The sequence below is a fragment of the Aplosporella prunicola genome, assembly GCF_010093885.1.
Source record: "Aplosporella prunicola CBS 121167 unplaced genomic scaffold K452scaffold_16, whole genome shotgun sequence".
In the NCBI taxonomy this organism is placed as follows: domain Eukaryota; kingdom Fungi; phylum Ascomycota; class Dothideomycetes; order Botryosphaeriales; family Aplosporellaceae; genus Aplosporella; species Aplosporella prunicola.
This window is the reverse complement of record NW_022983544.1, coordinates 356,246-376,223: the sequence shown is the minus strand read 5'-3', so window position 1 is coordinate 376,223 and position 19,978 is coordinate 356,246. Positions and strand designations below refer to the sequence as shown.

Genomic DNA, 19,978 nt, shown 5'->3' with positions numbered 1-19,978 from the left:
GGTTGGGCGTCTGGAGAGGATGCTCTGATAGTGGTTCTGTTTCGACTGCATCAAGCAGACCCTCGGAGATTGAAGGCACCACTGGCTTCGTTTCGTCCCGTCCCGCTCCGCTTTTCGAGCTGGAGCGGCCCACCTGGCACCGCGCGCGCGAGACGAGTCCGACTCCTTCGCGCTCTGCAGGCGATCGCTGGGTGGGAGCTAACTAGCTAGGTAAAATCAAAAGCCGGGTGGCGATGTGCCGTGTGGTAAGGGTAGCCAAGAATAGCTCGGGTCAAAGGCAGCGCTTCCAATACTGGCAGTGGTCAGCTTCTGGCAAGAGGCTCCGTTGACGTGCAGACGCATATACAATCATCGCGGCTTCCGCCGGCTGGAGATCGAGTTTGTTATGCGCGGCGGCATGAAGACGAGCTGCTTCGAGGTGGTGCGCCGGGCGGGATTGGCGCGTGCTGGGGCAGGGGCTGGTAAGCGGGTTGACGTATGGGGTCGGGCGAATCGTGCCACAGCTGCAGGCGCGACTGCTTTGAAGTCAGTAATAGCAAGGTCCAATGATAATGAGCGGCTTTGCGGGCAGGGTAGTGGAAAGATTCGCGAACGCTCTGACGTTTTTTGCCCTGCGGACCGCGCACCCTGATCTGCGGCCGGAGTGCATGAACCCGTACGCGCGAGGAGGCCCGAGGAGGATTGGGAGAAAAAAGATGGACCTAGCTAGTAGGAGGTGTGGCTGATAATGATGATGATGATGTCTGGGCAGCGGAGTCGGCCGAGGAGCTGGAGAGAGAGATGGCCGGAGGAATTCAAACCATGTTCTCCCGAGGATCAACCGCCCCAGGCTGTGGTGCGTCATTTTCGCAGGTCCAGCCGGGGGACCACGTCGGCAAGTGGAGCGGTCTCCGGAGTCGGCGGGTCATGTGCGGTGCGCATTGAGCTGGCTAGCGCGCCGTCGTGTAGCTGGGGTTTTTTTTGTATCGGGCGGGTTGAAAGGGCCTCGACGACCCGCCCTTCTGCTGTTACTGTAACGTCGCTAGCCTGAGGAAATTGCCTCGACAGTCCCCACCGAGGATCAGCGATGGAAAGGGTGTAAGCGACACGAATCAGTGCGGGCTGCACGACCCGCAGGCACAGTTGCCAGCTCGAGCCGTGTGGAAAATCTGGGGATGGTCATGCGCCCTCGGCCACAGCCCACGATACGTACCCTCTCTTACCCCGGATTCCTGGGGGGGAGGGGGGCAGGGCGCTGATTGACATCCAGCCGTGGTTCTGGGCGAGGCCTTGTATCTCCGACGCCGCGACCAGCCCGCCGTTTTCAGGGACGCGCAGTCGTCGTGAGACCAATCACGCTCGGCAAGCCACTGCGCCGTTGCGGGTGTGGGCCTACAACGGGGAACCTGGTCGCCCGGTACCGTCCTGTGCCTAGCACTGCATCGCTCTGCGTGCAGGCATCCAGGCCAGCCGGCTGGGCGGCAAAAGGCTCTATGGCCTCTCTCTTGCGCATGGCTAAGCACGCAGCGCCGAGGCCCAAGCTCCTGCCGCCGTGTCATGCAACGGCTTACTGAGGGTAGAAGATCGCCAGCATAGCCCTCACCAACGAGCCCTCTTGAGATCGGTGGACCCTCCTGTACGCCAATTCACCTAAGACCATCCTGCCTGCTCCTAAACACCCTCTCCTCCTCCTCTAATCCTCCAGAAAAGATTGGCGTCGACGCTGATTCTGGAATCCCGGATCGCCTGCGTTAGCACCGGATACTCCGGGTCCCTTCAGCCTTCCCCCAGACGACCGAGCTTGCGCAGCTGACCGACGGCTCGTCGCGCGAGACCGACTCCCCTGCAACCCCAACATCCGCCGCCTCAACTCCACGAACCCTCCTCCGTCTGCCTGTTTTCTTTTGAGAGAGGGAGAGAGAGAGCTGTCTGCCGAGAATCCCTCACCGACTCTGCTACTGCCGCCAAACAGGTATACACACGATCCCTGACGCGCATTGACTTCTGCTGCTCACTCGTCTCTCGTTGAACGCACTAGAGCTCCCTCCTGCTTATCTTCGAGCTTCGAGCTTCGAGCTTCGAGCTTCGAGCTTCGAGCTTCGAGCTGGCTGCGTTGCATCCCGACACGGTGTGCGCGACGTCTTTTAGTGGGACGCTCAGAAGTCGAATAGCGGTGACCGAGCATCCAACGCATGACGGAGATACTCGCAGCCCCTCAAAGCTCCATCATGGCCGCCTCCACCAACTTGGACGCTGTAAATGGCGCCAATGACACGCTCGCTAACGTCAAAGGCAAGCTGACTCTCTCATTCACACATGCCCTGATTGGTCGATGCCTCGCAGTGCTGACCATCGACGCTCAACAGCTCCCACATCCAACACCAAACCCGCCCCTCCTCAACCCGCTTCCAATTCCTCCTTTCCTCCGCCAAAGACGGACAAGCCCCGTCCACACGTCTGCGGCACTTGTGGTAGATCGTTCGCTAGGTTGGAACACCTCAAGCGCCATGAACGCTCCCACACGAAAGAGAAGCCATTCGAGTGCCCCCAATGCACTAGGTGCTTTGCTAGGCGAGATTTGCTGCTGCGACACCAGCAAAAGCTCCACCAAGCCGGAGCTGCATCTACTCGACCCCGAAACGGGCGCAGAGAAAGCACAACCGGAGTCCCCTCCGCGAATGGCGCCGGTAGAGTCCGTAAGAACTCCGTGGCTTCCACTGCCAACGGTAACGGTGCAAGCACTGGGCCAGCTACAGCGAGGCCTAGGGCAAACACCATCAGCCACATTGACGGTGCTGCTTTGAACACCCTGCTCTCGAACCACGCTGCTTCAGCGAGGACTCCAAGCATGAGCATGGGCCACTCTCACCACCCTAGTCTGGCAGGCTTCGGCAACGCTCACAGCTTCGATTTCCGTAGCTTGCAGAGCCCAGTGGAGCCGAACGTCGGGAGCCACGGCCTGCCAAAAATTGACACCCACTTGGGTATGGGCATCGGAGGTGGCCTTCGTACGGCTCCGATCCCAGGCTTTGGTGACATGATGGATCTTGATAAGCTCTTCTCCTCAGGCTCTACGATCAACCCGAACCAGCTCCACTTTAGCGGATCTCTGGGTACCCCAGCTTCTCCGTTCTCCACTTTCCCCCCCTTCCCTGGCAATACTAGCTTCGAGGACGAGGACAGCTACGATTGGATGGGCGGGCTTGACAGCTCCCTCAACCTGAACGCAGGGGGCCACGAACGAGCTCCAGAAGAGTCGTCGCCCTCGGCTATCAGTACTGCTAGTCAAAGCGGTTTCAGCGAAGTCATGCTCGACGGCTCAAACCAGCAGACGCAATCGACTGGTCCCATGTGGCAAAATCCGCTCAACGCGTCATCGATGGGCGACCTCCACTCGATACCGATGGAGGCCATGCACGCTGTGTTCCCCGAACTCATGAACCCGATGAACACGGTCTCACCGAAAGAGCTGCAAGAACCCAGCAACGCACCTGACTTTTACTTTTCGTCACCGCCGCCATTCAACGCGATGAGCCCTTCAACGGCGATCCCTGGAATGCCTAGCCAGTACTTCCACGCGCCCATGCCAAACTTCAGTCCTGATAGCACAAGTATAGCTTCCTCTTCAGTCAACGGCAGTGCTCGGCAAAGCTCGGTGACCTCCGTCTCGACTGACTCTATAACTGATGCTACTCGCCAGTCTCTCCTCATGAGCTTGTCGCAGGCGATGAACTACAGTCCGATTCAGCGTAAATACTCGCAGCCGGCTATTGGCTCGCCGCTGTCGCCAGGACTTCCCGCCACGCAGTCGACACAGCTCCCTTCGCTCCCGGGCACCAATGATTTGCAGCGTTTCGTCAACGCCTACATCAGCTACTTCCACCCTCACCTGCCATTCCTGCACATTCCGACCTTGTCCTTCGATTCGCCGCTGTACGCTGGCAGCGCGCGTGCTGCGACCTTTGGTCACGGAGGCACGATTGGCGGGGGTGAATGCCTGATTCTGGCTATGGCTGCGATCGGTGCGCTCTACGAGTATGAGCATGCGGCTGGCAAAGAGCTCTTCGAGGCTGCCAAGAAGATGATTCTGTTCTACCTTGAAGAGCGTCGCCGGGCGGATTTGGCAGCTGCTGTTAATGGCATCAACCCTGCTCATGAGACATCGGGTCACACCACCCCGCTTTGGCTGGTGCAGTCGATGCTTCTCAACCTGATCTACGGCCATCAATGTGGCGATAAGCAGGCCAACGATGTCGCATACACTCACTGTGCGGCATTGGTCAGCCTCGCAAAGGCCGCTCACCTCGACCAACCTCTTGATGAGTCTGCAGATGAGCGAAGCAATCTCGACAGAGACATTCATATGGGAGAAGATGGCATGTCGTGGAGCCCGAGGGACATTTCTGCATCTTACGACGAGCACTCTCAGTGGATGCGCTGGAAAGCGCAAGAAGAGCGCAAGCGCACCCTCTACGCAGTATTTGTCCTGTCAAGCCTCACTGTCACTGCCTACAACCATGCTCCCAGAATCCTGAACTCGGAGCTACACATTGATTTGCCCTGCGAAGAGGATTTATGGGCTGCTGACAGCGCCCATACCTGGGTTGCTATGGGCGGTCCACAAGTCGCAGCCTCGAAGCAAATTCCCTTCGCTGATGCTCTGTCGTTTTTGCTCACGGCTAGCGACCGCTACAGGAACAGCCCGCACGGTGACCCCGAAGAGAGTGTGCTGAAACCGAGCACTTTCGGGTGCTATGTTCTGATCAACGCTCTGCATGTTTACATCTGGGAGACGCGTCAGAGACACAACGGCCGACAATGGACGGGAGCGGAGACCGAGCAGATGCATAACCAAATCGAGCCTGCTTTGAAAGCTTGGCAAGCTGCTTGGAGAGCGAACCCACACCACAGCTTGGAACGCCCAAACCCGTACGGCCCTCTCGGAGCAGACAGCATACCACTCCTGGACCTTGCTTACGTCCGCTTGTTCGTCAGCCTCGCACGGTCGAAGGAGGGCTTCTGGCAGCGTGATTTCGATGCGATGGCCGAGGAACTGGCCAGAGGTGACGAGATCCTCCAACATGCCGAATCGGACTCCGACTCCCCTGGAGACATGTCCAGCTCAACCGGTAGCATGTCAGTGCCAAAATCAGAGTTTGACACTCCAGAAGCCATCAGCCCTGGCATGTCCAACCCCAGCCTCCAAAGCACCAAGTCCTCTAAACGTGAGCGTCTCCTGCGCAAGGCTGCCTTCTACGCTGCAGACTCTCTGTCTATGTCCGACAAACTTGGAGCCACGTTTGTCGATTTCACATCAAGGGAACTGCCTATTCAATCCGCAATGTGCACGTTTGACTGCGCGCAAGTTCTCGCAGAGTGGGTGGCAACTGTGCAAGAGCGCGTTGGACGCTACATGGGAATTCTGGGCAATTCTGAAATTGACTACAGTCAGGTTCCTGCCATCATGCTGTTGGAGGATGAAGACATCAAGCTCCTCCAGAAGGTTGGGGAAATTCTTGGTAATGCTGAAGTGAAAATTTCATTTGATGCTGGAAACTCGGGTTCCGCGACAGCTTTGGGTCTGTCCCATCTTGGCAACTACGGATACGGGAGCAAGCTTTTGCTCATCACAGCGTACATGATGGAGAGGTCCGCTGTCTGGCCTGGTAAGCCGAACTTGGTAGCAAACCCCCATCTCAGAACGCTCTTTGCTGATATTAAACAGTTACCCACGTCATGGCTCGCGCTCTCGAGGCACATGCCAGCCATGTACACCGTAGAGTCGAAGCTTCTGTCTCTTAGATCAACATCATTACCGTGCTCGACCGATGAGTGATGCGCTCGCTGCTACCAAAAGTTCTGTATATGTACGAAGAGCCGGCAGTGCTCGGCCACATAACGACTATCATGTAACGACAATCAAGCAACGACCAGGTGCACGAATCAACGTCCCAGGAAAGCCAGGAGACTGCAGACGGGTTCCAGCCTCCTGGTTTTCAGTGCGCTGGAACGCACCTTCTTTTCAGTGGAGCAATGCAGCACTGTCCCTACAGCATCATTTTGTACATCACCATTATGGACAAGCGCGGATCTCCATACATAAGAAACCCCTATACAGACTATGGCATGAGATCAACGAAACAAGGATTTGGCGGCTTAATGTTTCAATGCCCCAATTGTTTGCGCATTTTTCGCTTTCCTATGGTCGCTATCGGATACGCTCGGATTTTTGTTTTCTCTTCTCCGTTTGCGGCACTCGTAGCCAAAAGACTTGCCTAAAACATACGAGAACAACACACAGAAAGGGATGGGCAAACAAAAAAAAAAAAAAAAAAAAAAAAAAGTATTTTCGCTGGCATCCTAGGCCACGCAAAAAATAAAAAAGATAATAAAAAAAAGCGACGCCGCATCTCCTACCATCGATTGAGAGGGTGGCATAACCAACTGCGTTTACGGAAAGACGGCCTGCCAACAAACAACACAGAATGCGGGAACACGCAGCTTCAACACCCCTTCGTTGCCTCTTCTATTTTAGCACTCCCTCACTTTCCGCCTTCTTCCATGGTTCCTTGGATGCACTCTTGGTTATTAATGACATGATTTTTCATTGCGACCTATCTATGCGGTCGGTTATCTTTTTTCTTTGGAAACCAGCTTCCCTTATTTCCCTATTTTGGCGACGCGATGATGGAGTCCAATCGCGTGCAGTCTTGGTTCACGCGTGAATCTCTGGGAGGCTGGCTGGGGCGGTTGGTTAACGGGTTTGGGACGGGGAGGTGTCTATCATCTTTTTTTGAGGGGAGGTTTCTTTCTGTTTCCAGGGCGTTTGGAGGGAAGGGGGAGGGGCAGGAGGAGCAATCGTCAGGTCCTTATTTTCATCTTTCTCTCTCCCTGTCTCATTTAGGAGCCCGTCACGTTGTCGAGGTCGCTGGCGGTGGGTTTTGGATAGGGCCAAGGAAGCCGCTGAGCGATAGTTGCAAGGCGGCAAAAGTAGCGTCTTTCAACTACTCAAAGTAGCCAGACGGGGCATCGCCATGGCAGTGCGTAGGGTACTCTACCTAGTGAGTGAGGGTTGAATTGAGAGGGAGTGAATAACAAAGGGCGGAAGCACTCCGCGCCGGAGTTCCGGACCGCGGGGGGGCAGCAAGCTACCTACCTACCTAGGATACCCTTACCCACGCCGAAAGGGGCAGGGCAAGGCAGGGCAGAGCAGGGCCCCATTGCCCCAAGCGGCGAAGCAGCCAGCGGGAGCAGCGTTGGGTGTTCTTGTCCACCTAGACCTCTTTCAGCGGCCGGGCGCGGGGAGACGGACTCTGACGGCGGGAGCCGCGAGGCGCACCGCGAACCGGACTTGGACTTAGGTTGACTTGCGACGCGGCCTGGCGGTCGACATACGTGGGTTGAGGTTCGTTCTCAGCTTCTAGCAGTGCAGCGCAGCTTGTCACTCGCTCTGAAACGAGTAGTTGCAATGTGTCTGTCAGGCTGGCTGTCATGGCATGTCATGCCATGCTATGCTATGCTATGCTATGCCATGCTTATGCGGCGCGGGCATGGATGGGTTTGTCTTGGGATCCTTCGTCTCTGCTGCTGCTGCGTATGCCGCTCGCCAGCAGCGGGCTGCGGCTGGGGCTCGGGCTCGGGCTGGGGCTCGGGTGTCCGCTGCTACATTACATGCTACATGCTCCATGCTACAGGCTACATACATAGAGTGACAGAATGACGGACAGCGGACAGACGCCACGACGCGGCGAGCCAGCGTGCGTGAGTAGTCCGCATGAGAGAGGGAGGGATTCGAGACTCGAGGCACGCATGCATGTAGGCACTCTAGACGCACATCAGCATCATATGCGCGCGATGCAGCAGCAGCAGCCAGAACAGGCCGGGCGCGCATCCGGGCGCATCACCGGAGGGCAAGCAAGGCAAGGATATGGGGCTGGGCTGGGTGGCTAGATTCGGCTGGGTCTACGTCTGGGGGTTGGGGCTTGGAGGGCTTGGGGCGAGAACGTGCAGAGTGACAGAGTGAGTGTGGGGTTTGTTGACGCCTGCCTGCCCGCCAGCCGCCGCTTGTTTTGCTTTGTTTCTTGCTCCTTTCCGCTCCCGCCCTACGCGCGCGCGCGGATCGAGCTTGTAAGCGCGGGATCGAGAGGCGGGATGGCGGGCATGGCGGGCACGGCTGGGGGTTCCCCGGCCGTTCGTTTCGTGCGTGCGTGCGTGACTGCAGCCTCGGGCGTCGGACTTTTCTCTCTGCGTTTAACGCTACTTTAGCCGCACCGGCGGGGACGTGGTAGAAGAGCCGCCGCTGGTGTTGTTAGTGGTAGTGGCGGTGATGGTGGTGGTGGCAGTGGTGTTTGCGGCTTGCGGACGCCAACAACTACTCTACAGTCGAGTGACGACGGGTGGCGGAGGATATCCGGATGGAGTCTGGGGTCGGGTTGCGCAGATGACATCCATGCCCGTTTCCAGACCGAGGCGATGGCCGACTCTCCGGGTCGCTGCGCTGTGAACAGGCAGAATCTCGGTTGAACTCGCCATCACGTGAGCCCGCTAGGTAACCGCGAGACTAGGTGGATAATTTTTGGGACGGCTTAACTCCGAAGACAACGACAACGGGCAACAACCTTTTTTCCCCCTCGACGCTCGCTGAGCCTCCCGACGCGCCAGGCCCAAAAAGGAAAAAGAGAAGCAGAAGAGATCAGCAGAGAGAAAGAGAAAAAAGCAAAAAAGCATGGAAACGGAAAAGCCCATCCACAGCCTCGTCCTCGACGCAGGGCCGATAATCAAAAATGCGCCCGCAGTATCCACGCTCCTGGCGCAGGCAGAGCAGCTCTTCACCATCCCCGCCGTGGTGGCCGAGATCCGGGACGAGGTGACGCGGGCGCGCATCCAGACGACGCTGCTGCCCTTCCTGACGCAGCGCGACCCGCGGCCGGAGAGCGTGCGCACGGTGCAAGAGTTTGCGCGCCGCACCGGCGACCTCGCCGTCCTCAGCCGCACCGACATCCAGCTCATTGCCCTGGCCCGCGAGCTCGAGTGCGAGCGCAATGGCGGCGAGTGGCGCTTGAGGAATGCGCCGGGCCAGAAGCGCACGAATGGCCCGCCGCCCCCGAAGCTGCCTGCTGAGGGGGAGCCCGCTGCTGCTGCTGTTGCTGTTGCTGCTCCAGAGGAGGAGGGTGCGGCTGCTGAGGCTAAGAAGCCGGCGGAGGAGACGGCCGCCGCTGAAGCTGCAGAGTCCGTCGGCGCGGTGGCTTCTGCTTTGGCCAATGCTCAGATCTCCGGCGAAGCGGCGCCGGCTGTAGAGGGGACGTCTGTACCGGAGGAGGCCACTGTTCCGGAAACCACGGCAACAGCAGAAGAGGAAACGACAACACCAGCACCGGAAGCCCCCACGCAAGCGGAAGAACAAGAAGACGACGAAGAAGATTCGGACGCAGGCGGCTGGATCACGCCCTCCAACATCAAAAAGAAGCAGGCCAAAGACAACAACGGCAGCGCATCGACGATCAACGAGCCCAAAACGATGCAAGCGGCGATCATAACAACCGATTTTGCGATGCAGAACGTGATCCTGCAGATGAACCTGAACCTGCTGTCGCCATCACTGCAGCGCGTCAAGCACCTCAAAACCTTCATCCTGCGGTGCCACGCGTGCTTCCTGACGACCAAGCAAATGGACAAGCAGTTCTGCCCACGGTGCGGCAAGCCCACACTGACGCGCGTGTCGTGCTCGACCGACGCCAACGGCGCCTTCACGCTGCACCTCAAGAAGAACATGCAGTGGAACAACCGCGGCGAGCGGTACAGCATCCCGAAGGCGGTGGGGGGGTCGGCGAGCGGGCGCGTCAATGTCGGCGGCGGCGGCAAGGGCGGTGGCAAGGGCGGCTGGGGCCAGGACCTCATCCTCGCCGAGGACCAGAAGGAGTACATGCGCGCCATCACCGAGCAGAAGCGCGTCAAGCAGCGCGATCTTATGGATGAGGATTACTTGCCGGGCATTTTGACCGGTGAGCGCAATAAGGGCCCTGGTGGTCGGCCGAAGGTCGGCGCGGGCAGGAACGTCAATAGCAGGAAGAGGTAGGGGCGAGGGAGTGTGCGTAGGGATGGGACGCGCTGGGTTGGGTCTGCCTCGGGGCGCTGTTCAGGCGGAATAATTGATTTTCATGGGGTTTCTTGTTGTCTCTTTACCAGCTATCATGCATGCATGCTCTTTCCTTCCCGTCTGCTACAACACCTTTGCGCTGTCCATGTCCCCATTCCTGATCTTCGCTACTCCTCCACGGATCGAGAGTGCAGCACTTCACGATATCTTGCCAGCGCGCAACTTGCTCTGCACCACGCAGCCAGACAAACCCCCAGTAAGCGCCGTTCCAGGCCCGAACAAGCCTCCACCGCAGTCGCGACAAACGAACCCCCGTTTCCAGTCCCAGAAGCCCCCAACGCGTCAACTTCTCTCAACCTCTCTTACCGCGGCCCAGCTTAGACAGCGAAAAGCGCCTCCGTTTCTGCGCACGAGGCGGCTGCATCACCAATCCCCGGGCGTCAGGCACGGCCGCGTCGTCGTCGTAAAACTCGCGCAGCGGCGTCGGGCCCTTTGCGTGCTGGGGGTACGGGCCGTGGTCCGCGTTCCAAGCCGCTACGGCTGCTTTTCTGTTGGCGGATTGCCGCTTGCGGTGGTGGTAGTATGCGGCTATGCCTGCGATGCTGTTGACGACGCAGATGGTGGCGCCGAGGGCGCTGTAGGCGATTATTGTGGGGGTGGCCATGAGATGTGGCTTAGGTGGGAGGTGAGGTTGTGAGGATGGTGAGGATGGTGAGGTGGCTGAGGATGAAGGAAGGGTGTTTGAGTTGGTATCTAGGTCCTGGAGGGAAATTTAAGCACTGCTGTTGCGCCGGTCTATCTTGGTTGGGAAGCTGCGTGCTGTGCGCTCGGTGGTGGGTAGAGTAGGCAGGTAACAGCAACCCGTCGCGGAAAAGGAATTAGTCCGTGGGATGGCGGTAGGTGCTGCTGGTATTTAGGCCACTAATGCGGACGTTTTACGAAGTGGACGAGGCAGATGAGTATTACTACGACTGCAGTGATGACGAGGGGAAGCATGTTCGCGAATGAGGTATTGGTGAGTGAGGATGTTGAAGATAAGGGTGGCTTGGGCAGGTCTTGAAGAGTTACTATCTCTGCTGTTGAGTTCATCTCGATTGGGAAACCGCATGCTGTGGTTTATGGGTGGGTAAGGTAATAACAACCCGTCACAGAAACGAGGAAGGAGGCGTTGGGACGGCTTCTCTTGCACGTAGCCGGATGTAAATGCTATCAGATTGTTTCGCTCTCTAAATCTAAAGGGGACGGTCTGCGCAGCTCGTTTGTACGCGGATGTAATTGAGTGTTGTCCGGCAATTGGAGTTCATGGAGAGCAGGCAGGGTATCGGCAGGTGCCGTCCGTCCCCCTCGTCTGCTCGTTCGCTAGGTGCAGAATGCAGCAGCTGTTGCCGCAGCGGATTATTTATTAGTCAGCTGCTTGTCCGGACGGGTTGCTTATGAAGCAAATTGCTTATGAATCAAGCAATCACGCGCTTTTTCGGACGACGTCGAAGAATCTGTTTGGGATGGGTGTCTGAACATGAGTTCGGCAAATGCACAGTTGGTACTGGTGCAATGGTTGTAGATTGTGGTGTTGTCATTGCTACTATAACGTCGTGAATAGGGAGGGGGCATCAAATGTCAAATATGGTCCAAGTGGACCTCTTTCAGTTCCAACGCCGCGGAATGCAATGGGAAAAGAATTAAAGAGAGCACACAATCTCATCTGCTACTGCTGTTGGTTGGTCGACAGTTGTTCAATTTCGTAGCTCGGCTACTGCGAAGTAGCCCTTGTTCTCCACGACGCCTCTGTCCTTGACGACGGCCGTGTACTTGACGACCCATTCTGGGATGACATCGCCCTTCAAGCCATGGCAAGAGTCGTTGGGGCCAGCGAGGACGCTGGCGCCCTTCTCGCCAGTGCCGAGAAGCTCGCGAAGGGTGCCGGGGGGAAGGATGTTGGTGCAGTCGTTGTGGGTGAGAAGCTCGATGCCCTCCTGCTTTGCGTAGAGGATCAGCGGCTTGGGGACAACGCAGCAGTCGCGGACATTGATCTGGTCGACGCTGGGGCGGACGCGGGTGCGAGAAAGGAAGCGTTGTAGACGCTGGGTGCCGAACTCGCTCAGGCCGAGCTTTGCAATCAGGCCCTCGTCGTGCAGCTGTTCGAGCGCGTGCCATGTCTCGATCATGCTGTCGACGTCCTCGACGCCGAGGCCACTCTCACGTCCGGATCCGCCGGCCCGTATGCCCTCGTCGCCGCCCTCGTCAGAGTCCCAGTCCTCGTCGTCGGCGTCGAACGCCACGCCCGGGAACGACACGATGAGTAGGTCAATTGAAGAGACATGCAGCTCCTTGAGAACGAGATCGATGGCCTCGCGCGCGTGGGCGCAACGCTGTGCCACAGGCACATTGGGCAGGTAGAACAGCTTGACCGTGATGTCGTAGGCGGGACGCTCCTCGGCAAGGCCCGAGGCGTCAAAGTCGATAGCCGGGATGTACAGACATGAGCTGTCCTGCTGGGTCCAGTGACGGAAAGAGAGGACGGCCGGGGCATGCGGGCTAGTGGTAATGACCTCGTGTTGGTGGGCCGAGAAGTTGGCGCGCAGAGCGCTGGTCAGCTCCGTGTTGGACTTCTCGACGGGACTGCGACGGAGCACCGAGGGCGCGCCGCCCATGATGTTTCTGTGAGAGGCTGTGTCAGTGGAATGTAGAGAGAGTCGGGCGGGTGGTTGCTTTTGCTCGTACGAGGTTGATAGTATCAGCTTGATCATGGCGGGATTGCTGCTGGAGCTCTGCGACTGGGACCACCGGCGGGCAGAGCGCTGGGGATGCAGCACCCAGGAGAGCAGCTCGCGGACATCGCGCGACTGGCGCGAGCTGATGTCCATGGTGGTGATGGTGAGCGGCGGGGTGCGTGTACCGTGCCGTCTTCCAATGCGCGCGTCGGGGCCTCAACGCCCCGTCGCCCCGTCGATCTTTACGCCGCGATCCCTCCGACTCCCCGTCACCGAAGCGTGCGAAGCTTCTTGCTGCCAAACAATTCTCACTGCACAACACCACTACCACCACCGTCAACATGGCTATCAAGTAAATCCTCCCTCTCCATTGGCTTTGTCATGTTAGACCGTCGCTGACTTCCCCAGGTACCTCTTCCTGCTCTCTCGCCAGGGCAAGGTCGTAAGTCGCTCCCACCGCGCTCCTCATCCCCGCGTTCGCTGACAGCGTCCCAGCGCCTCGCCAAGTGGTTCGTTACTCTGTCGCCTAAGGACAAGGCCAAGATCGTCAAAGACGTCTCGCAGCTCGTCCTGGCCCGCCGCACGCGCATGTGCAACTTCCTCGAGTACAAGGGTGCGTCGCCCTCCTGCCACAGCTTGCCCCTGGTCCCATGTTAAGCTCCTGCAGACAACAAGGTCGTCTACCGTCGCTATGCCTCGCTCTTCTTCATTGCCGGTTGCGACTCCGAGGACAACGAGCTCATCACCCTTGAGATCATCCATCGCTACGTCGAGCAGATGGACAAGTACTACGGCAACGTGTGCGAGCTCGACATCATATTCAACTTCCAGAAGGCGTACTTCATTCTCGACGAGCTCCTGATTGCGGGCGAGATGCAGGAAAGCAGCAAGAAGAACGTGTTACGTTGCATTGGCCAACAGGACAGTCTTGAGGACATGGAGGTGAGTGGGTTTTAGCACGCGTTTCCCGGGAGCAGCTGAGCTACACCAAGTCCCTTGACGAGGACCTCAAGCAACTGTCGCTGTTCTGATGAACGGCACCCCGGCCCCACTCTCGTCCGCTTGTCGACAAACTCAGCTGCTAATCACCAGTGCTGCGCTAGGTCGAGGACGACGGCGTCACCCGAATCGGATAAAGCTTCCGTCGGTCGTTTGTCTCTACCTTAGCATGATACCCGACGCAGTGGATTGTTGACTCTTTGGATTTCTGCGCAAAGACATGTGGACACGTCTCACTAACGGTTGAACGTGGCACGGCGCAGGAAGCACTGGAGCTCGAGAGCAAGATCCGCCAGACCGGCATTCTCGGTTGATGCACAGCAGGCGTGGGCGCACAGAAGCATCAATGGGAGTTTAGGAGTTGGTCGGCGGGGAAGGCATCGGATACCCCAGCACGTGTATTGTATCTCCAACGCCCTTTGCCGCAGGCAAGGATGAGCTGGCGTTCGGAACTAGTACTCAATGAAGCTACGGATAGCTGCGTTGCCTGGGCCCTTCGGGCTGATGTGGTTGAATCCCTCCTAACTTGCAGCTAGTGTGGTGACGTACAGGCGCTCAGCCTCTCACGCGAGTCAGCCAAAGGAAGGACGACAGCGACGACTCTCTCATCAGGATCAGGCATCTCACGAGGAGCAGGACGACCTCCTTAGTGGATACTGCTGCACTGCCGGAAACAGCCACGACACCGCATCACGTGGCGTCTCCTGCCAATCAGGTCACCGCGTTCCACTTCCGATCTGGGCCCCACCCAACCCCAGCTCGCAGCATCATCATACCTCCCGACCACCTCCCGTCCCCCCGACCGCTGCACCACCAACGACTCCTCTCTCCGCTCCGGAGCAATCCAATTCCCCACGCATCCCAGCCAACCCGAACAACGCACGACGCTCGCTCTCCGCAGCCAGCCTTGAGCGATCCTCGCGTGTTGTCTAGCTACACCTGCTCACCGTATCCACCCTCTCCGCATTCCGAAACAAAGCCGCCCCTGCTGCCCTGCAACTTCCCCTTTCTCTGTTCACTCGACTTGCGCATCAACTTCACCCTCCCTCTAGTTGCGACGATGAAGGTGCGTCAATCTCCCCTTAGCTTGCCCGCGCGCATTCGCTCAATGAAGCATCTGAGAGCGTCGCGTCGACGCAACAACGAGTGAGACAGGATCATCTAACGTCGAGCTTTGCAGTACCTTCCCCTTCGCGATTTCGAAGACGCGACGAATGCGCTCAACTTCGACACGCCCGACTGCCACGTTGTCGGTGGCTGCGATCTCTACACAACCAAGGCCGCTGGAAGCGACAAGAAGCTATACAAGAACATCGAGAGCTCGCTGGAGTCGCAGCACGAATCAGTGCTGCGACTGTCGGCGTCTCTGTCACCACCACAAGCCGAGTCGCTGGCAGGGTCGTTGAACCTGTCGCGTTCGAGCCCGTTCGGACCCCTGAGCCAGATCTCAAGTCGGCGGACGTTCGCGTACCTGATCGCGACACTGAACGCCAGTCATCCGGACTACGACTTCTCACACATCCTGCGGCCGAGCGATTTCCGCAAAGAGCGCAGTCTGCGTGCCGTGATCAACACGATCGACACGACACTGTACAACCTGCGGCCGCGGCCCTCGGGTGCGCTGCTGGCAGTACCGCCCGCATCAAGCGGTGCAGCAGGTAACGGCGGTGGACGCTCCTCACCCGGCGGCGCCGCCCAGGCCTGGGGTCCTCGCATGTGGCGGCTCATCGACAACGAGATGGGCCTGCGCGACTGCGCTGTCTACAGCTACGCACCCGAGGAGGACCCCTTTGACGGCGAGGAGGGTTCCATCTGGTCGCTGAATTATTTCTTCTTTAATAAGCACCGCAAGCGCGTGTGCTACCTCTACTTGCGCGGTCTGAGCGCCATGTCGCACTCACCGGTAATGCGGCCGACGCACGTGAGCGTGGGCACCAAGGGACTTCAGCGCGGCGGCAGCTACCTATCCGCAGGTCTGCAGCGTCGCCGGGGTAGTCGAGGCGGCAGTGCTGGTAGTGGTTTTGGCGATGGAAGCAGTGCGGCGGCCAAGCGCGCGAGTTACTGGTTGGGCGACGTGGCAGAAGGCCGCCGCGTGAGCGGAGGCTGGCCCGACGACGACGATGATGACGTCATGGTAATTGCGGACCCGGGCGACGACGAGGTCTACCGCGACGAGGAGTTCATGGACGAGTTTCCGGATGACGACCTTGACGAGGTGGATGAAGAAGAAGAGGACGAGGACGAGTATGACGAAGCGGCGGTGCAAGACCAACGCCAGCGCGAGCGTGAGAAGAGCGCTGTGCGCGATATGAACGAACACGTCGCCGACACGATGGAATTGTGAGCGCCACGAGCGCTGCTTTGCTACCCGGCGCGGCGCTCAGGGAGCGCACGGATGACCGGCCGGAAGGGCCGGCACGGTCGGCACGGCTCGACTCGACTTCATGTCATGGGAAGCTGAGGTGCCGAGCTGCAGTTCTCACGCTGACGCAGACATGCATGCGTATACGACGTGCCACGATGATGACGATCTGCTGCTTATAGTCTTTCCCGTCTTGAAAGAAAATAGGCTCCCTCATGCTGGCTGGGTCAGAGGTGGAGAGACAGGATACGATGGCCCGGGGCCGAGCCTGTCTGACTTAGGAATTAATTTGAATTGAAAGCATTGGATTGGACTGTTGATAAGAGCAAGGGAAACATGGGGTGGGAACGGGGCTTGCCATCTTGCGGACTGCCATGGGGTCGTTGGTGTTGAGCACCGTGAGTATACTTACAGCAGAGATGCACGCTGCCTGGAGCCGGCTTGCCCACGGAGTATCTCCGTCCCGGGGCCGGTGATGCTCAGCGAGAGGCGCGGGGGCGAGGGGACTGACATTGGTGTGTTAAGGTGACTGCCACCTCTGGCATGACATCAGAGGCTCACATCGAGTTTAACATTTACTCCGTCAGTCCCCTCGCACCGCCCAAAGCAGTAACGCGCCGCAAACAAGCCCTGCGCCGCGGCCTCTCTTATATAAAGCGCGAACGCCGAATCACTTGCGTACTCGTATGGCGCAGTCGTTGTTGGCAGCCCCCCCGACCTCCCCAGAGGGTGCACATTCTGGCGTAGAGGTCGAGGGTTCGAAACACTTGCCCCTTACGAAAGAAAAACCCCGGCCTCGTTGCTGCCCTGGGGTTTCTTGGCTGGCGATTGGGGTCCGCCGCGGAGGGACTTGTCGCCCTAGGTAGAGACCCCTCTACCACGCCCAAGTTTTTGTCTTTTTGCTGGCTGGTGCGGTGGTGATGTTTGTTTGCTTTCTTTGGTGTTTTGGTGGTGGTGAGGTTGCTTTTGGTTATCTTGGGCTTGGTGTTGGTTTTGTTGGTGTTTGCTGTTTTCTTTCTACTTGCTCAAGTGAGGTGGTGGTTTTCGTGTTTGCTTCCTTCTAGTAATCTACCTATCTATCTACGTTTAATGTTATGGTGTTGTAAGTCTTTCTTGCTCAATTGAGATCATGGTGTTTGAGCTTTCGGCTAATAGTCTCTATCTACGGTTTGATGTGATGGTGTTGCATGTTTTGCAGTCACGATGAAGTGACAGGCGGACGGTCAGTCGCCCACGATTCTTTACAAGGCTTGTCGTCAATGACGTTTGTTGTTCGAGCGCGCACAACTAGACCTGTAGGTATTCTGCCCTTTCGCTCCGCCAACGTTTTTTGGTGTTGTTGCTGCTTCCACGGGTTGCTTTCGTCATTGCACTTCTACCTGTCAACCACTAATTGGATTTCTGACTGGCCACGATGCACTCACTATAAAGCCCGCCCACCACCACCGCGCACCCACAACATCCCAACTTCACTCTACTCCAACGCGTAAACTTCTCGCGCTCTCGAAGTACACACATACCACTAAACAACATCGCGCAACGCCTTAACCTTAACCTCAACCACAACTACAAACACAATAACAACAACTAACACACCCTCACCCACAACCACAAAACCCACACAATGCAGCCAACGCACCTCCTCACCGCCCTCCTCGGCCTAACAGCAAGCCTCAGCCTCCCCGGCGCCAGCGCCTTCCGCTCGACGCGCTTCCCGCCGAAACCGCGCTTGCGCAACCGGCTCGCGCACCGCGTCACCGCGAAACCTGTGCCCACTACCATCGCTGGCATGACGGCGCGGCCTGGCGCGGTCGCGCGGGTTGTGGCGCCTACGGCGACTGCTACAACGGCGATGAGCTCGGTGAAGGGTCCGATCACGAAACCGGTCACGGTGCCCTATAGTTGTGGGCCTGCGGGGTGCGTGCTTAATGTCCAGGCTAAGACGAGGACGCAAGAGGGGGAGGGGAATAGGTGGGTTGCTGCTGCTGCTACTGCTGCTGCTGTTACTGTTACTGTTACTGACATTGTTACTGTTACTGTCACTGCTACTGCTGCTTATGAGGGGGATGGAAATAGGGGTTGTTGGACGGATGGACTGTGGGTTATTTTTTTCAAGCCTATGATATTTCTTAATGCTATTTTGGTTGCTATGAATTTGTTGCTATGAATTTGAATAATAGGTAGTTGGTTCTTCCTGTCTGTATGTCGGACTTTGTTTGTAGATTTCTTTTGTTTGTTGTTGTTGGTGGTGGACTCCCTGCAGAGTGCCACGTGTGTCGTATATAGAACTGGCTTCTTTCCAGACACTGCCATTTTTAACTACTTTAATTACCCCGGCTTTAGAATAGACAGCTATGTTTAAGCTTTTGATTTATGCATACTCTTATAATCCTCGTACGTGGGGTTTTAGATGCTCCCTCCACTCTTTTAGTGAACGAATTTATGCTTGTTTGCTCCTGTAGACGTATCCTGCCGCTTTACTTTGCTTTGTTCAGCTGCGGCGGTGACATGACGTATTTGCTTTCCTAATTGCTTACATTGTATATATATTTACCTGTTTGCTTACCTGTATAATAAGACTTATTTGCCAAACGTCGGCCTGGCATACAGCTGCTTGTCTAGCGAAGTAGCTCTTACCTCTACCGCAAGGCGCAGCAACCGGGTATGTACATTGTAGTGTTCATCGTTGCTATCGCCGTCGATTTAATAAATTGTATAGTTTATCCTCTACATAGGTTTACTCCAACTACTGTTTATGCATGAAATCCCATCACTCATTCACATAATCACTGACAACCCATTTAATATATCCAATGCACTACAACCTCCACAGCTTCCTAATACTTTTGCGATCTCATCCATTTCCCGTTTTTTGTCTCCGCATTACATATCTATTTTGTCCAGTTTTAAATATTTCCTCTACACACTCAAACGCGATCCAGCGAACCACCCACCAAAAGAAAAAATAGACCAAAAATCCGAATAAAACACTCTTTACTACTTATACCTAGTCGATGCAGCCAGCCAGCTTCCCACTCCTCACAGCAACCCATCCCTCAACCCAGCACTCAAAGCAACATCCTTATCTTCGACTAGCCCAGCATAAAACGCTCCCACAGCTTCCCCAGGCCGTCCCTACTCCTAACAAGCACTACCCCCTCGCTAGTGCTGCTAGCTGGAGATGAATTCCAGCTTTGCCGTTCAGCGTCTCCTAATTGAGGCAGACCAACGAATTTGCTGGCGACCTCAACATGTCTTTGCTGGAGCTGATCCGACTCCACTACTGCAGGCCGCCGTGGGCAGTACCGTTGCCCAGCGCTGATGCAGACTAGCATGCTTGCTCGGTGATGGTTGGCGGTGGTGCTATGTCGTGGCGACACGCACGGGACGCGCGGGAGCTTGGGGGGAGGGAGCAATTCGCATGAAGCGCATGTGTCCGTATGTGTACCCAGTGGCATCAACAGCTCTTCTGTCTTCAGCAGCCATGTTCACCAACGTTAATTGCATGCTGCTGTGCTGGTGTGGTTGTGTGGAGTGAGTGAGTGAGTGAAGAAGCCAGACATATATAAGCATCTACCTACTTTCACTCTACCCTCTACCCTACCCTACTAAGCCATCACTCTACCTACTTACATAGGCACAAAAGAATCTATCAGAAACAGCTGCTGCACACACTATCCATGGCACGCCCTCTCGTCTATCCAGCACATCGCCCATCCCCCCGCAACAAGATAAGACAAGTACCTAGGTAGGCAGTTCCCCACCCATCGAACAATATACCTATACCTACCTACCTAATTGCGTCCAAGCGTCCCTCTCTACCCCACTGAT

At 57.0% G+C, this 19,978-nt stretch overlaps 7 protein-coding genes across 7 annotated transcripts; 5 read left to right on the top strand and 2 right to left on the bottom strand.

Moving 5' to 3' along the window:
* Nucleotides 1-2,311: 2,311 nt before the first annotated feature.
* Nucleotides 2,312-5,781, top strand: K452DRAFT_230158 (uncharacterized protein; the record flags this gene model as incomplete). Its single annotated transcript, XM_033537081.1, has 2 exons — nucleotides 2,312-5,645; nucleotides 5,705-5,781. 2 exons carry the CDS (start codon nucleotides 2,312-2,314, stop codon nucleotides 5,779-5,781), a joined length of 3,411 nt encoding a protein of 1,136 aa, XP_033396307.1.
* Nucleotides 5,782-8,210: 2,429 nt separating this feature from the next.
* On the top strand, nucleotides 8,211-10,471 carry K452DRAFT_288682 (uncharacterized protein). The gene has a single exon (XM_033540708.1). It carries the CDS (start codon nucleotides 8,705-8,707, stop codon nucleotides 10,052-10,054), a length of 1,350 nt encoding a protein of 449 aa, XP_033396306.1. The 5' UTR covers nucleotides 8,211-8,704; the 3' UTR covers nucleotides 10,055-10,471.
* On the bottom strand, nucleotides 10,428-11,066 carry K452DRAFT_319503 (uncharacterized protein; the record flags this gene model as incomplete). The annotated part of the gene is made up of 1 exon (XM_033544241.1): nucleotides 10,428-11,066. The coding sequence occupies exon 1, from the start codon at nucleotides 10,737-10,739 to the stop codon at nucleotides 10,428-10,430; it is 312 nt and encodes a 103-aa protein (XP_033396305.1). The 5' UTR covers nucleotides 10,740-11,066.
* A 742-nt stretch (nucleotides 11,067-11,808) lies between these two features.
* K452DRAFT_327428 (uncharacterized protein) lies at nucleotides 11,809-12,822 on the bottom strand (the record flags this gene model as incomplete). Its single annotated transcript, XM_033544917.1, has 2 exons — nucleotides 11,809-12,733; nucleotides 12,797-12,822. The coding sequence occupies 2 exons, from the start codon at nucleotides 12,820-12,822 to the stop codon at nucleotides 11,809-11,811; spliced, it is 951 nt and encodes a 316-aa protein (XP_033396304.1).
* Nucleotides 12,823-13,086: 264 nt separating this feature from the next.
* K452DRAFT_288678 (uncharacterized protein) lies at nucleotides 13,087-14,303 on the top strand. The gene is made up of 5 exons (XM_033540707.1): nucleotides 13,087-13,138; nucleotides 13,195-13,228; nucleotides 13,282-13,399; nucleotides 13,454-13,728; nucleotides 13,890-14,303. The coding sequence occupies exons 1-5, from the start codon at nucleotides 13,128-13,130 to the stop codon at nucleotides 13,920-13,922; spliced, it is 471 nt and encodes a 156-aa protein (XP_033396303.1). The 5' UTR covers nucleotides 13,087-13,127; the 3' UTR covers nucleotides 13,923-14,303.
* A 542-nt stretch (nucleotides 14,304-14,845) lies between these two features.
* Nucleotides 14,846-16,129, top strand: K452DRAFT_299326 (uncharacterized protein; the record flags this gene model as incomplete). The annotated part of the gene is made up of 2 exons (XM_033542216.1): nucleotides 14,846-14,851; nucleotides 14,966-16,129. 2 exons carry the CDS (start codon nucleotides 14,846-14,848, stop codon nucleotides 16,127-16,129), a joined length of 1,170 nt encoding a protein of 389 aa, XP_033396302.1.
* Nucleotides 16,130-17,333: 1,204 nt separating this feature from the next.
* Nucleotides 17,334-18,524, top strand: K452DRAFT_48600 (uncharacterized protein). Its single transcript, XM_033546729.1, has one exon. The coding sequence runs from the start codon at nucleotides 17,772-17,774 to the stop codon at nucleotides 18,312-18,314; it is 543 nt and encodes a 180-aa protein (XP_033396301.1). The 5' UTR covers nucleotides 17,334-17,771; the 3' UTR covers nucleotides 18,315-18,524.
* The last annotated feature ends 1,454 nt before the right edge of the window (nucleotides 18,525-19,978 follow it).

What these genes read in the sequence shown, in the direction of transcription:
- K452DRAFT_288682 (XM_033540708.1), top strand. Translation starts at nt 8,705, where the DNA reads ATGGAAACGGAAAAGCCCATCCACAGCCTCGTCCTCGACGCAGGGCCG.
- K452DRAFT_288678 (XM_033540707.1), top strand. An exon ending in TCTCTCGCCAGGGCAAGGTC is followed by an intron (nt 13,229 to 13,281) that starts GTAAGTCGCTCC and finishes ACAGCGTCCCAG; the next exon opens with CGCCTCGCCAAGTGGTTCGT. An exon ending in CAACTTCCTCGAGTACAAGG is followed by an intron (nt 13,400 to 13,453) that starts GTGCGTCGCCCT and finishes AAGCTCCTGCAG; the next exon opens with ACAACAAGGTCGTCTACCGT.
- K452DRAFT_48600 (XM_033546729.1), top strand. Translation starts at nt 17,772, where the DNA reads ATGCAGCCAACGCACCTCCTCACCGCCCTCCTCGGCCTAACAGCAAGC.